General features: G+C 47.1%; 1 protein-coding gene across 3 annotated transcripts in view; it reads left to right on the top strand.

The window, feature by feature from the left end:
* STAB2 (stabilin 2) overlaps positions 1–8,036 on the top strand; it is a 142,393-nt gene extending 134,357 nt beyond the window's left edge. For 2 of the 3 annotated variants that reach the window (XM_053585633.1, XM_053585631.1), the window contains exons 65-69: positions 19–159; positions 2,518–2,628; positions 3,478–3,603; positions 4,617–4,727; positions 7,517–8,036. In XM_053585633.1, the coding sequence (XP_053441608.1) occupies positions 19–159; positions 2,518–2,628; positions 3,478–3,603; positions 4,617–4,727; positions 7,517–7,567 (540 nt within the window). In that variant the 3' untranslated portion in view covers positions 7,568–8,036. The remainder of the gene's footprint in view (positions 1–18; positions 160–2,517; positions 2,629–3,477; positions 3,604–4,616; positions 4,728–7,516) is intronic. The other variant, XM_053585632.1, reaches the window with a different exon arrangement.
* The last annotated feature ends 8,287 nt before the right edge of the window (positions 8,037–16,323 follow it).

Here is a 16,323-nt window from a genome sequence, read left to right as displayed (position 1 = left end):
ATTTCTCCTTTCTCTCAGACCCTGTCTGGGCGGGACATTGAACACCACCTTGCCAATGTCAGCATGTTTTTTTACAACGACCTTGTCAATGGTACCACCCTGCAAACTAGGCTGGGAAGTCAGCTGCTCATCACCTCCAGCCAGGACCCTCTTCATCTGGTATGCAAAGTCTCTGGGCTTACTGGGAGAACGAGGGATAATAGCTGAAAAGTTCTTGGTACACCCCAAGTGCTTCATAGACAGCAACTATTACAATATGAAAATAAACTCTAACCCAGCAGATGGGGGTGGTATTCACCACACACCATAGTATAGCACACTGACAATTAGGCAGCCCCTACCCCTGGGGAGATAGACCCACCTCAGAAACTGGTGGTGACGAGTGATAAGTGACATGACTTAAAAGCTGTCTGATCATCCCACTTTTGCTTCTACCCACTCGTCAGTCTGTCCAGGCATTAGCATGAACTTTGAAGTGAAATGACCCTGGTGTGAGTTCCAAGTCTGCCACTTGCTAGATGTAAGAATTTAGGCAAGTTACCCAGCTTTCCTGTGTCTAAATGTCCTCATCTGAAAAGTGGGGATGATGGGTCAATGGTGTCAGCAGTGACGATGGTGGTAGAGGTGTTCGTCATCATTATTTTGTACCAGTAATGATGTAGGGGAGCAAACACTTCCTTCTACCCTCTTAGAAAGGTTTGCAGCAGGCCTGAGAATTAAACTCACATACGACAGATGAACAGGGAAACACATACACACCGTGTTTAATCTTGCCTGTGCACAAAGGAGTCCTCATAGGGACAAGGAAGACCCAAAGAAGCAGTTAGGACCAAGAACTTATATATTATAGATCTTTAAATGAAAAAACAATAAATTTGTAGAGAAGTGACAAAACAAAAGTGTTTAGACCAAGGGCAGTAAATTATTGGACAGTGACTAGGAAATAGATGATGGAAACCAATAGAAATTAAGGATTATTTTAGTAGATTTAGTTGCACAGGTCCATTTTGGCATCAACTCCTAGTCTCCAATGATAAGAATGTTCTGCTCTTCCAGAACACAGAGAGCACCTTTCTCATAAGAAATGTTATGCCTGGCTCAGCGCCCTCAGTGAGTAGGGCACCAGCCACGTACACCGAGGCTGGTGGGTTCAAGCCTGGTCCAGGCCTGCTAAACAACAATGACAACTGCAATCAAAAAAATAGCCAGGTGTTGTAGAGGGCACCTGTAGGCCCAGCTACTTGGGAGGCTGAGGGAGGAGAATCGCTTAAGCCCAAGAGTTTGAGGTTGCTGTGAGCTGTGATGCCCCTGCACTCTACTGAGGGCAACAGCTTGAGACTCATTCTCAAAAAAAAAGAAAGAAAGAAATTTTATGCCTACTTTTAGGTGGAAAGGAGGAGGGGGACGGTGCCTGTGGCTCAGAGAGTAGAGTGCTAGCCCCATATACCAAGGGTTGCAGGTTCAAACCCGGCCCTGGCTAAACTGCAACAAAAATAGCAGGGCGCCTATAGTCTCAGCTACTCAGGAGGCTGAGGCAAGAGAATCGTGTAAGCCCAAGAGCTGGAGGTTGCTGTGAGCTGTGATGCCATAGCACTCTACCGAGGGCGACAAAATAAAACTCTGTCTCAAAAAAAAAAAAGAAAGGGGAAAGAGCCCTCCCTGCATCTTCTGTTTCTCAGGTGCCTTTAGCTCAAAATAATTAATATGCCAAAATGGCATATTTTGGTGTAGCATGTTCTGAACCCCTTCAGTAATGATGGTGATAATGATGATGGTGGTGATGACGTTAATAATTATGGTGATGATAATGGTGCTGATGAGACTGATGGTGGTGGTGGTGGTAATATTAATGATGACAGTGCCAGCAGCAGGGGTGGTGCTGACAACCATGATGTCTAAATCACAGCCTGTGGGGACTCAGTGATTCAAAGTTCGTGGCATGCAGAGAATAATGCTGACATGTAGCACGTGCTAAATGAGTATTGTTTTTTAAATTTTTAACCAATAAGTAATTTTTATTATTGAGGAGCCATCGTTTAGACTCATGCTTCTCAGACTTACATGAGCACTGGATCACCAGGAGATCTGTTGAGATGCAGACTGTGATTCATCAGGCGGGGTGTGGGGCTTCAGCTTTTGCCCCCCCAACAAGCCAGAGAATCACACTGGGAGTTGATCACTTAAACAATCCCTTTCCTAAAATTGTGGTGTGACGTTCAGAGCAGAGGACCTGGAGACCAGATCACGGGATTTGCCACCAGGCTAGTCTTGGACAAGCCATTGTCCTTCTGATCACTTGCGTGTCAGACAAAATGGATGGGACAAATGACTCCCAAGTTTCTCTATAGCACTTAGATCAGCTGATTGTCCCTTACAAAGACAACGAATGTTCTGGGCTGTCCAGATGATAAGCAGCTATCCCAGGGGAGCTGAACAACTATCCACACAGCACTGCCCGCATGGGGAGAAAAAGCCAGACAGCCAAAGATCCTTGTCAACTTCTTCTCATTTCCCTAGAAGGAGACCAGGTTTGTTGATGGAAGAGCCATTCTGCAGTGGGACATCTTTGCCTCCAATGGGATCATTCATGTAATTTCCAGGCCTTTAAAAGCACCCCCTGCCCCAGTGGTGAGTATCCAGGGAAGAGGCCAGGAGGAGACTGGTGTCCATTCCCAAAAGGCAAAGTGTTGCAGGGAGCCCTGTCCACTGCCTCCTTCCTCTGGAGCCTGGAGGAACCTCCCACATCCAAAGCAGCTGGCTCTGGATGCCCAGCCCTGCTCATGCCCACTCCCAGGCATTCGGAGCACAGCTCCTGTCACCATTAGGATCTGCTCACTGAAAGGGGAAGGATGGGCTGATAGAGGGACCGTGTGGGGGTAATAAATCCTAAACTCTGGCTCAGGCCCTCCACTTCGTAGTATCTCTGGACCCCAGTGTTCTCATTTGCAAAACAGGGCTCATTTTACCTCCTTCCCTGAGTTTTGGGAAAGACTATAAGTTGATAAATGGAAAATACTTAGAACAGTCCCTGGCACAAAGCACATGCTATTAGAAGTTGATTGTTCCTGTTGTTGTTAGTATTCTTTTTCCCCAAATCAGGAGGGAGAATAGAGCTGCTAGCTGCTGGAAAGTTCCATAGTATTGTGGTTAAGCTCCAAAGGCCAACTAGGTTCAAAGTCCACTTTTCCTACTAACTTGGCTGTGTGATATTGGCAAAGTTCTGAACCTCTTTGTGCTTCAATTCCCCCAAATAAAAATAGGAACTATAATAATTGTCCCTATCTCTTTGAGTTATTATAGCTCTAAAGTGGGTTATTTCAAGGAAGGGGCTTAGAATAGACCCTGACAGCAGTAAGGGCCAGGTATACGTTTGTCTATTGCTCTCCCACTGACTCCAAGGTATCTCAGGCCAGGAGGTGTGCCTCTTCTGGGGAATCACCAGTTTTAAGAATTGGCCCTTTCCCGTTCTATGTTCAGACTTCGACCCACACTGGCCTGGCAACAGGGATGGGCTTTGTCATCATCCTGGTAATTGGAGTCATTGCTTACTCTGCTTATTACTTTCGGAGAAACCGGACACCGATTGGTTTCCAGCATTTTGAGGTAAGAGAGAGAAAAATGGGACCATGATGATGGGGTTCCCTCCAAAATCCAGCCCCTGATCCGGCTACTCCAAATCACTGTCTGGTTCAAGGACCTCCCCCGGAGTTGGCACTTGGCACAGGGCCAGGGGCAGCCGCCACCACACCCACTCTTCCTGCCTCCTGAGTGGGGTCTCTGCCCCCAGCTCCCAGCCCCTCTCGCGACTGAGACAGGTTTTGGAGAGGAGAGTGAGGGGCTGCCGATAGCTCAGACCTCAAGCCTCTGTGCCGAGGGTTTCCCCCAGGCGGAATATTCACCTTGGAGGATTCATAAGACAGGTGTCCACCATGATTCTTCTTAAGTTAAGCCTCAAGCCGGGCATCTGCACAGCTTGAGGCTTAATATTGAAGCAAATGGAACTCATTTCTCTCTTTGTAAACTACTGAGTCCCCATCTGGGTCAGTGGCAGCTCTTGGCCAGCCGGGCAGTGACCTTGGGAACCAGGCTGGGCAGCAGCACAGCAGCTGAGTGTCCTTCCACATACTCTGTCCTCCCTGGCCCACCTCCTCCTGCTGCTCCTCACAACACGCCAGAAAAGGCTGTGCGGCACCCCCAAACAGCAGCTCAGGCCCTCTAACAGATAACTTGTATATTTCTAAGCTCCTGGGGCAAAGTTCAAAAACACCATTTTAGCAAAAGTATATGCTTTGTGATTCCCTTTATATTAAGTTCAAGAACAAGCAACACCCACCCCAGGATGATAGGAGTCAGAGCTGTGGCTACCCTGGGTGGGAGGGGCACTGGCAGACCAAGGGCACCAGAGCTCTTCCTCAGGGGTGGTCACAGCTGGGTAGACATGCTCCAGATGTCACTGAGCTGACCCTCAAGGTTGGTGCATTTCATTATATGCAAGTTATATCTCAACAAAGTACTGTTAAAGAGAAAACGCGGCAGAGGGTAGCCAGTATCGCTGCCGCCTTGAACGAGACACTCCGGCCTTGGCTGTCAGCCCTTACGCTTGTCTTTCTAAATAGTCGGAAGAGGACATTACAGCTCTTGACAAGCAGCAGCCTGAGACTATCTCGAACCCCATGTATGAGAGCACCGCCTCAGCTCCCCCAGAACCTTCCTATGACCCCTTCATGGTGAGTTTGCCATCTTATCTAAGAATGCATTCAGTTGGGGTACAGGGTGATGATGTCTTTCAGCAAATCTCAAAGGAGGGCTTTGCACCAAGAAAAGCTCACTTCTACGACATGTCTCAAGCGACAAGCCTAGAAGCCAGCTTTGCAAACTGGCTGGAGTCAATGTGGTATCCAGGGTTCCTGGGCTTTTGGGAGTAGACAGCAGAATCCTTGAGCAGTTAGGGGGAGGGCAGGACCAGAGAGTGCCCTACCTCAATCTCATGACCCACTGAGCTGTCGCAGTGAAAGGCTGCCTTGGACTGAATTCTGCCACAAACATGTAGAAGGCAACAGGTGTAAAGCAAGACATAAGGCCATGAAAACGGTTTCCTTTAGTCACCCTTTAAATTTAGACCGCCTGGCATTGCCACCCAAGACTTTTCTGCCTATTGTCAGAGCCGCATCTTGCTTTTGGAGCTCCATTTCTATGGCAGTGGCTTATATAGCTATGGGTGAATGTCCTGCTCCGGTCCTGCACAAAGGGACCATTTCTCTTTAGGGTTAGTGATTGTTGAGCTTAGATGGGTCCTTCTAGGGGGAAACGGTAGTACACACCTGTAATCCCAGCACTCTAGGAGGCCAAGGTGGGTGGATTCCCTGAGCTCAAGAGGTCAAGACCAGCCTAAGCAAGAGCAAGACTCCGTCTCTGCTAAAAATAGAAAAACTAGCCAGGCATTGTGGTGGGCACCTGTAGTCCCAGCTACTCAGAGGCTGAGTCCAGGGAATTGATTGAGCCCAAGAGTTTGAGGTTACTCAAACTGTCCAATGCTACAGCACTCTACCCAGGGCACAGAGTGAGACTCTGTCTCCAGAAAAAACAAAAACTTTTTAAAAAGTACTATATGAGGCCTCCACTGACCTCAACCCTGAAGTACCCCCCTTGGCAGGGCACCCCATTCACACTGAATGTGTAAGTTATGTATACATACTACCTACAGTTTATTACTAATTCTGGGTTGAAAAACTAGGGATAGAACTTAATTTTTCCTTTTATATAGCAATCAGAAAAATGGCCAGCCAGTATGCTAAGTGTCCTTGTTTACCTCTCAGACTGAGCTGACACCATTACTCGGTCTAAGGAAACACTTTAATCCTGGCTTGTGAGGGTCTACAACCCTCCTATAATATCAGCTGGAGGCAGATAACTGCTGTAATTGTTTAGCACGCATACAAATTGTTTAGCACACATACACGTATTTCGCCCCCAAGACTATATTACAGTTATTTAATTTTTGTAAGTTGGCACTGAAACACTGTAAAACATTTTCTTACACGGTGTTTAAACTGCTACAGTGCAACAGATATTATTATTTTTCTGAAGTCAACCAAACATGGTAAAAACATTTTCTTGCACTGTGTTTAAGCTTGTATAGTGCGACGGACATTATTATTTTTCTAAAGTCAACCAAAGGTAAATACATGTGGTTCTTCATGCCTGGGGTAGAAAATTTAATATATATACAATAGACTGAAAAATAACCAGATTACAAATGACCTTTTGCCTTTTACCTAGCTATATACAAGTTTCCGGTCTACATTTCAAGGGTAAATTCAGCTAAGTTACATTTACTAACTTCAAGGAGTTTATTTCTGTAAGCTGTAATGTTGAGATCAACTTTGTTAAAAGGCAGCAGGGAGGCCGGGCATGGTGGCTCACGCCTGTAATCCCAGCACTGTGGGAGGCTGAGGAGGGAGAATCGCTTGAGCTCAGGAGTTCGAGACTCGCCTGAGCGACAATGAGACCCCGACTCATGAAAAAAAATGGAAAAACCCAGCTGGGCGCCGCGGCAAGCACCTGTAATCCCAGCGGCTTCCGGAGGCTGAGGCAGCGGGGTGCCCGAGCCGAGTCTGAGGTTGCAGTGAGCTACCACGCCCACTGCACTCTGCTCAAGGGCATAGGGTGGGACCCTGTCTCAACAACAACAACAAAAAAAGCAGCAGGGAGAATGTAAACATCCTCTTCAAAGCACCCCAGGCCTACCCAACCATCTGTCCCCTTCTGAGGCTCCCTCAGCACCATGCACAAAAGATTCACCTGAGGCCGGTGAGGGAGTAACGGAGAAGCAGGAGTAGCTAAACTTTCTATTCAGGCCAGGTAGTCAAAATAAGTATTCTGGTAACAAGAATCCTAAGCCCAGGGTCCCAGTGACATGGTTCATTTGTGTACCTTTTACACTTTCTTACTTATACAATATTTGTAGCCAATGCAGACACCTTCAGCCTCACTAGTTTCTCCCATGAGAAACCATTTCTAGCAGCCGTGATGCTAATTCAGAAAGCCTCGGTGGTGTTCAGAGCTGAAGGAGCAGAAGGCTTCCGACCCACGCTATCTCAGACGCACAAGAGCCACTCCCATTCAGGATGAATTTCCAACCTGAAAGGAGTTTTTATAATACTATTTCACCACCTTTCGTGGAGTGCTTATACCTTGCTAAACGTAGTGTCTTGTTTAATCCTGATACCTCCCTGTGAGGTAAATATTGTTATGACCCTTTGTAGATGAGGAAACTACAGCATAATCGGGGGGATTTGTCCAGGTCCACCCCACTCCGAGACCAGGAGGCCCTACCCACCGGCCCATCCCACCTCCAACACGAGGCAGCAGCATAAAGGATGCGTGAGTGCACCCACCTTGTGCGTGTTCACAGGGCGCTCAGGGAGAATCGTGAACACTGGTCACAGACATGTTCACCCTAGGCGTCAACAAGCCCTGTCCCCTGCTGGGCATCTCACAGCCCTCTCTCTTCCAGGACTCTGACGAACAGCAGCTCGAGGGCAGCGACCCGTTGGGGGCCTTGTGAGGGCCGGGACACGAGAAGCCAGCCATCACCCACTGTATTCTGGAACCATGAAGCCTCTTCACACGGGCTGTCTGCTGTGAATTCCCAGGACCAGTGGCCTTTGGGAATCTAAGGTCCTTTGACATTTTCAAGTATGAAGCACTCCAAAGCCATACCTCATCTCTTGGTTAACCTGGGAGTTTTGTTTCTGCGGGTGAGAGCCCATGTCACTATGTCCACGCAGGGGGACTTCTCCCTCCTCCGACCCTCTGCTATTCTTCCTTTGCCCCTCAGATGGCCACTGGCTACACTCTGCCCCACCCTGTGGGTAACTATGACCTTGTCTTACTTCCCTGTTAGAATGTAAGCTCCCAGAGACAGATCTTACCTTGCTCATGTTTGTAGCTCAGCCCCTAACCCAGTGCCTGGCACAGGGAGGGTGCTCTATAAATGTTTATGGAAAGAAATAAAATCAATGGAACAAATCTAATGTTTGGGGACTTCACCCAAATAGGACGCGTTGAACTTTGAAGGCAGAATTCACTAGTTCACTAGGGCTAATTAGGCCCTTTTCAATTCGTCATCATTGGCCTACAAATTCTTCTTTCTTAATTCACTTTTGTTTGCGTATTTACTTTAAGAAGACACGATAACCACAGAGAGGTGCCACTTGAGACCCACTACGATGACTGTATTTAAAAAAAGACAATAGCACGTATTGAAGAGGACGTGGGGAAAACAGAAGCCTCAGATATCGCTGGTGGGAACATGAAATGGTGCGGCTGCTGCAGGAAATAGTTTGGCAGTTTCTTAGAAAGTTAAACATAGAGTTACCATAGGACCCAGAAATCCCACTCATAGATTATGTATTTAAGAGAAATGAAAACATATTCACCAAAAACGTAGACATGACGGTTCAGAGCAGCATTATTTATGACAGCTGTAAATGGAAACAACTCAAATGTCCATCAACTGATGAATGAGTGACTAACTGGCCTTCCACACAGTAGAATATTATTCAGCCCCCAAGATATTCAAGTAGTGATACATGCACTAACTTGGATGAACCTTGGAAACATTATGTTAAATGAAAGAAGCCAGGTAGGACTATGAATTATGTGATTCCATTTATACAAAATGTCTAGAAGGGGCAATGAGTAGAGAAAGTAGTTTAATGATTGTCAGGGCAGAGTAAGGAGGGTCTGCTAGGGGACACGGGGTTTCTTTTGGGGTGATGAAAGTATTCTGGAATTTGATAGTAGCGATGGTTGAAATACTAAACGATACACTTTAAAACTGAATTTTATGGATGTTAATTATATCTCAAAAATTTTTTAAAGGACGTGATAACTAGAATTAATGAATCATCTTCCGAATCTTATAGGTGGGCTGGCTTTAGGGTCTTTTTAGTACAATTAACCCATCCAAAAAGAATGAAAATGTACCTCCCATTTGTAGTCACCGCTAGAGTCCTAACCCCTTCCTCCAGAAGGCAAAGGGATACCTCTGCCCAGGTATCCAGCCAGGCAGAGTTAAACTTAACATTCAGGATATGTAAGCCCAAGAAATTGTTTGCAAAAGACAAACAGGAAAGCTTTCCCACAAAACTGAGACCTGCTGCTCCTTCCCCACACCCCTTAAAGAGGCCAGTCTTGGGTTCCACCCCAAGACAGGAGTCGATGGAGCACGGGAAGAAGCCAAGGTATGAACACACTGAGGACTGCTGAATCAAAACAAGCCTGAAGGCAGAAGGGACCCAGGGCTGCCCTGTACTGTGAATAACCCCTCGGCTGAAACTTGGCACTGCGCCCCCTTGCGGCCACTAGCCCCCATGTGTACTCTACTTCCTGGCTACCCTGAAACACATCTTCCCTAGAAACGCAGGCTGTCACAGTTGAAGATGGCCTGAGACCACCAGGCTCCAGTGAGCTCCAGGTTTCAGGGAGGCCTTGCACACCCTACAATGCCCCTACAAGTAAAGCAATTCCAGTGTTATATGATTTATATATGGCTTTCTTCTCGAAATTATTAGGCAGCCTGGGTGGGTGGGAGAGAGGTCCAGGAATGGCCAGAAAACATTTTAGAACCACTGACCTGACCATACTTTTCCTGATGGGAAGCAGAGGCCCAGAGAAACCGTGCACAGCCACAAGGTGATGGTACCGGATGGGATATGGGTGCAGGCAATGAGCTTCCCTCTCCCCAGGCCCAGCTCCCTCCTCCCACAGTCCTGGCCCAATGCCCACATCCCAGAGCTTACATCTAGATTTCATTAGGGAATGACACTTCATTTCTCCCCATCTTCTGGTGGAAGATCTTACCTGACAATCTCATCCTCTTTTTTTATCTATTTTCTACAGCCTGAGTTCTTAAAGTCTAAAAATCTTATTCATTTTATATCATTTTACCGAACACTCTGAATACAAAACTTACCTGGGCCCACAACTTCCTGAGCACCTTTAATTCCACACCTGCGATAGATCAAGTCCCCAGATGGAAAAAGCTGGCTCCAATTAAAGTGCACAAAACAAAATCTCAGGCCTTCAGACGTGAGTCACTGTGGAAGGCAGAGTCCAGGCCGCCACTCTGAACATGTTCCCTCTAAGAACAGCAGATAAGTCATGGCCAAGTTAAGAGGAAAATGCAAAAACTTCCTGAAGGATTTTAGCATTAGGTTGCCTCTTAATACAAGGAAAATGACTTTTTTTTTTTGCAGTTTTGGCTGGGGCTGGGTTTGAACCCACAACCTCCGGCATATGGGGCCGGTGCCCTCCTCCTTTGAGCCACAGGCGCCGCCCCACAAAATGAGATCTTAATACAAGCCCCAGGTTTGTAAAGAGAAGAACATTCAGCAAAGGCGCTTATTCACGTCGTCCAGACCTATGTATTTTTGTTATTATCTCAAGCTCCTTGAGATAAAAGGAGCTTTTATTTCTCAAAAAAAGCTACTATTAGCTGGGATCCTAGCCCTGAGGGGCAGACAAGAGGTATGTGTGCCTTCTTAGAAACACCTGAGCCTTATAAGAATAGGCTTAGGCTCCCTCACTTCATTTTATGTTTTTGAGACAGACCCACTCTGTCACTCTGGGTAGAGTACCGTGACATCATCATAACTCACAGCAACCTCTAACTCCTGGGCTCAGGCGATCCTTTTGCCTCAGCCTCTCGAGCAGCTGGGACTACAGGTGCCCACCAACATGCCCAGCTAATTTTTCTATTTTTAGTGGAGACCAGTGTCTCTCTCTTGCTCAGACTGGTTTGGAACTTCCGGCCTCCAACAATCCTCCCACCTCAGCCTCCCAGAGTGCTAGAATTGCAGGTGCGAGCCATCACATCTGGCTGCTCACTTCGTATTTAAGGGAAAAACATAAACCAGCCTCACAGGTTGTTATCAGAGAGGATACCTGGAAAAAGTAAGGTCTAAGACAGGCATCCTCAAACTTTTTAAACAGGGGGCCAGTTCACTGTCCCTCAGACCATTGGCGGGCCGGACTACAGTTTAAAAAAAAAACTATGAACAAATTCCTATGCACACTGCACATATTTTGAAGTAAAAAAACAAAACGGGAACAAATACAATCACACTGCCTCATGTGGCCCGCAGGCTGCAGTTTGAGGACCCCTGGTCTAAGATAACATAGGTCTTCTCAAGGAGACCCCAAGGACACCCCTGCAAGGTTCCCCCCACCCCCACCCTGTGGTGATTCAGCTCTTAGGAATTTGTAGAAACTTAACTTCCGGGGACCTGGAGGCTGCGCTTGCTTCCGCTTCTGTGAAAGCCGCAATTCTGTAAAAGCCAGAGCCTGCTTCTCCAGCTTCATTCAAACTGATCAATGAAAAAGGTACCTGCGGGGCAGCATCTGTGGCGCAAAGGAGTAGGGCATCAGCCCTATATGCCAGACGTGGCTGGTTCAAACCCAGCCCCGGCCAAAAATTGCAAAAAAAAAAAAAAAAAAGAAAGAAAGAAAAGAAAAAGGTACCTGTGGCAGTAACTTTTTGACTGGGGATACGAAAAGAAGACTGAGCCAGTGAGCTGGCCATTTTGAATTCTACTGGGCTGTTGCTCTGCTGGCTAAAATAAAGCCCTTCCTCTTTTAAACACAGTGTCTGAGTGCTTTTTCTCTCCATTGGGCCTCATTTTCCTGCAACAGTTAAGGATCAAATATCAGCATTACTGTCGCAATGAGTGAGGTCTGAAAACCCCATTCTAAATGAGCTTTAATGGCAATTGGGATTTAGTGGCTGGGGAGCCTAGAAGGCCCACAGGAGGGAGGTTTCAGGGTTGATTCCATTCTGGGGCTCAGTGACACCACTAAAGACCTGGTGTCTTCCTGCTCTGCCTTCTGAGGGTTCCAATCACCCTACAGCAGACTCTATCAGGGGACAAACTGGCCTTGTCACGTCCACACTTCACACCCACATAGATAGCACACCATTCAGGGCGCAGCCCCTCCCTCACAGGAGTGCTCGGAATGGTCAGGGAGCCTCTCTCCCACGACTGGTCTTCCTGCTTCCTTGGCACACAAACTTCCCCTGGAGTCCAAAAATGCCTCATGCAATAGGCCTGGGCAAAGTGGATGGCGTCATCCAGGTTGGCTTAGCCCAGAGGGGCCCTTGCATTCAACTTCTCCAAACAAATGCATGCACTCAAAATTCACGAGGCACAAATCATACTGCACTGTGCCCAAATGAGGGGTCCACAGCAGGCCCTCTGCATGGGGGGTAGAGTGAAGTGGTGTTCAATTACTTTCCCTTCCCAACTCCTGGCAACCTCTCTCTCTACACCTGAGCTTGGGAACAACAGCAAGAGAGAATTTGGCTCCCACCAAATGTGACTTCCATGGAGCAGCAGTGGGGTCTTCATCTGTCACATCCAGTTCCCACATGGGAGCGAGGGACAGTCCAGTTCTCACACCAGTGCCAAGCACAGAGGCCCTCAGGAAAGATCTGTGCAGCAAACGGAGCTTGGGAGAGTGCTGGGTCAGCAGGACCAACCCCACAGGGTTGCTGCAGACAAAGGCTGTCTCACGGACTGGTCTCCCTCATTACTGCCCAGCTGGTGGGCACAGGACAGAGTGGAAGGACATGACAAGGCTACCACTGGGGGTCACCCCAGCTGACTTGGGCTCGTGCCAGAAGCCTGTTAAAGCAGGTACATGGACTTGGGCCTTCAGCCAAAATCTCTCTGGTCTTAGGATCAGGGAAGGAAAAATTACTTCACCCAACTACTTACAAAGAAATTCTGAAACATTCTTCACTACAGATATGTTAGGTTCTTAATTGTTATAATTACCTTAGAAGAAAAGGTGTGTGAGAGGTGTGACCAGGGAGATGACAATTTGCCTCCACTTCTCCGTGCCATTGGTATTTTTGCTTTGGGAATTTTTTTTTTTTTTTGGAGACAGAGTCTCACTTTGTCACCCTTGGTAGAGTGCTGTGGCCTCACAGCAACCTCCAGTTCTTGGGCTCAGGCGATTCTCTTGCCTCAGCCTCCCGAGTAGCTGGGACTACAGGCGCCCGCCTCAACACCTGGCTATTTTTTGTTGCAGTTTGGCCGGGGCCAGGTTTGAACCCGCCCTCGGTATATGGGCCCGGTGCCCTACTCATTGAGCCACAGGAACTGCCTGCTTTGGGAAAAATTTAAGGCAAAGGACTCAGTGCAGGTGGGTTCAGCCTTCTCAGTGGGACTTCCTTGAGAGGTGTGTGTGCAGTCAGGAGGCCACTTCTCCCAATTTGCACTTCTTCATCCAGACCCATCTCTCCTCCTTTGTAACATTACATGTGATTCACAGAAAACCTCACCTACTCTCACACATAAAGATTTTTAATCAATGTTCTATAATAGAAAGACAAAGTAACTTAAAATACGTGTTTATTACCAGTAATACACTGGTATTACTTAAAATACCAGTAAAATCTCAGGTACAATTCCACTAAAAGACATAAGGAAGAAAATTAAAGAAGATGATATTCAATTAAATAAATAAATTAAATAATTGATATTTTTAAATAAAGCTTAAAGAAGTGCTATTGTCTGAATGTTTGTGTTCCTGGCCCCAAACTTAGTATGTTGAAATCCTAACCCCCAAGGTGACAGTATGGAAGTGAGGGGGGCACCTTTGAGGGTGATTAGCTTAAGGAAGAGGAGGCCTCATGAAGGGAACTAGTGCCCTTATTTGGAAGCCCCAGAGAACTCCCTCACCCCACCCACTACGCGAGAAATCACCATCTATGAACTAGGAAACTGGCCTCAACAGGCCCTAAATCTGCCCGCACCATGATCTTGGACCTCCTAGCCTCTAGAACAGTGAGAAATAAATTTCTGTTATTGCCAGGGTCCCTCTAAGACCTGTGGAACTGGTGAGATGGACTAAAGAACAGAATTTAAAAGCAAAGTGAAGTTAAAAGCGGCGAGAGATGAAGGGACAGGACACGCAGAATAGCGTTTTCAAAGGTGGGAAACACCGGGGACCACCACTAGCTGTGGGTTCGGTGAATGGCCCTGAGTGTTTGTTCCACTCGGCTTTTATGGAAGACTATTATCTCATTTAGCCCAGAGGGTAAGCTGAGGAAGGAAATAAAAATGTCAGTAGTTTCTCTGAGTCAGCATGCTAGTTCTTATTCTACCTATAATCCTTAACTTTAAGGGTCTGAGCAGCCTTAAGAAATCCGAAACCTGAGCCTTCTGTGGGGGCAGCCTCCTGTCTGTGGTCACACACACATTCCTTGGGGGAGGAATCCCCACTAGTTCACTGTGGAGCAGACGTGATGGCATCACGTTCCTCTGAAGAATTGGTGGAACAGAAGAACTTTCCTCTGATCTCCACCTCAGAGGTGTCTTCCTCTGTTGATTAGGGTACAAGCCCCTCTGCCCCTATTTCAGGGTTCCAGCTGTTCCCTTGATCCCTGCCCTGGCCATAATACAAATCCCCATAATGTGTATTTGCTTTGACTATGGACTAGGCAGGGGTCGACCCGGTTAGTGTTCAATCCCAGGCCTTGCAGGCAGCTTCCTTCTACAGCCATTCTCTTCTTCAGAGTGTTTACAGCCCCAGCGTGTTTACAGACCCAATGCAAGCTGTATCCCTTACAGGCCAGACTTCTAGTACAAGCAGGAACTGCTCAGGTAAGTAATTTAGCTGCTGGCTTAAAGATAAACTAGCTAAACTGTTTTTATTCCACCTTGCTCAGCTTATTTCTGTTTTTCCCTTTTTCTGAGGGTATTTTCCCTTGCCAAGAATGGGTTCTTTGGTCCCCATTCTGCCTGCATGTTATTTATAAGCTACTCCATGTCTGTTGTTTATTGTAACAACCCAATGGACTAAGCCAGTAAGGATAGTCTCACACATGTACATCTGTAGAATCTCTAAGAAAATTACAACTATAAATGCAGACTGGCACGTGTTAGGTTGACAATTCAAATGCACTGCCATTGATTTACATATAGCTGCATTCCTGGAAAATTCAGTACATTAATGGTATGGCAAAAAAATTCTTTGTGAGGCTGGGCAAGGTGGCTCATGCCTGTCATCTTGGCACTCTGGGAGGCCGAGGTGGGAGGATTGCTTGAGCTCAGGAATCTAGACCAGCCTGAGCAAGAGCAAGCCCCCATCTCTACTAAAAACAGAAAAAATAGAAAAACTAGGCAGGCATTGTGGTGGGTGTCTATAGTCCCATCTACTCAGGAGGCTGAAGCAAGAGGATCACTGAGCCCAAGAGTTTGAGGTTGCCGTGAGCTATGATGCCACGGTACTTACTCTACCAAGGGCAAAAGAGTTAGACTCTGTCTCAAAAATTTTTTTAAAATAATTCTTTGTGGTTACCTGTAAAGCTTAGGTTCTAAGCTTAGAAAATTCTAAACAGGTCTCACCTACATGTATGTCAGCAGGACCTTCAAGGACATGTGGGCAGGGAACCCTGCTGCCCTGCTTCCCTGGACAGAGCTCTCCCTTGCAATGCAGGAAGTCTGATGTACCTGCTCCTTGCCTTCAACATGTCAGCAGTGCCCTCCCCATCACTGTGACACTAATCAGCCTCCCACCCACCTGGAATGGACTCCACACATTCCAGCACAGGCCGGGGCTGGGGATCACTGCTGGGGATAGATGGAAAGGCTAGGTTGGGCAGATCTCAGACTCCCCTCTCTAATGTCTTCACAGCCCAAATGACTTCATAGCACATCATCAGGATTTCTGCTGAGCCAAGTCCAAAGTCCTGGAAGCCTTAAAGTATCTCAGAAGCTCATTTGCAACTCCAAATTGAGAAGCATCCTCCGTTTCTGCCAGAAGAGCAGCTTGTTACTTCTTCTCGCATGACATGCTGTGACGGGAGCAATGCCAAGTTTCTAGGAAATCACCTCAAAAAAGAATGTGGGAGGTGGGCACAGTGACTCACACCTGTAATCCTAGCACCCTGGGAGGCCGAGGAAGGAAGATCCCTGAACTCAGGAGTTCAAGACCAGACTGAGCAAGAGCCAGACTCTATCTCTCCTAAAAATAGAAAAATTAGCCATGTGTTGTGGCAGGTACCTGGTAGTCCCAGCTACTTGGGAGGCTGAGGTTGAAGGATCACTTGAGCCCAGGAGTATGAGATTGCTGTGAACTAGGTTTATTGCCATGGGCACTCAAGCCTGGGCAGCAGAGTGAGACTCTTTTCTTTGGAGAGAAAATAGGACACAGATCTGACACTGAGTTCACCAACTCCCACCATGACAGGTGCAAAAAAGTAAGTGATTAAAAGAAGGAAAAAGTCACAATATCCATAGGAGTGAATAAAAT

The sequence above is a fragment of the Nycticebus coucang genome, chromosome 3 (genome assembly GCF_027406575.1).
Source record: "Nycticebus coucang isolate mNycCou1 chromosome 3, mNycCou1.pri, whole genome shotgun sequence".
Taxonomy (NCBI): domain Eukaryota; kingdom Metazoa; phylum Chordata; class Mammalia; order Primates; family Lorisidae; genus Nycticebus; species Nycticebus coucang.
The sequence above is the reverse complement of the archived record's forward strand: the minus strand, read 5'-3'. Positions and strand labels throughout refer to the sequence as shown.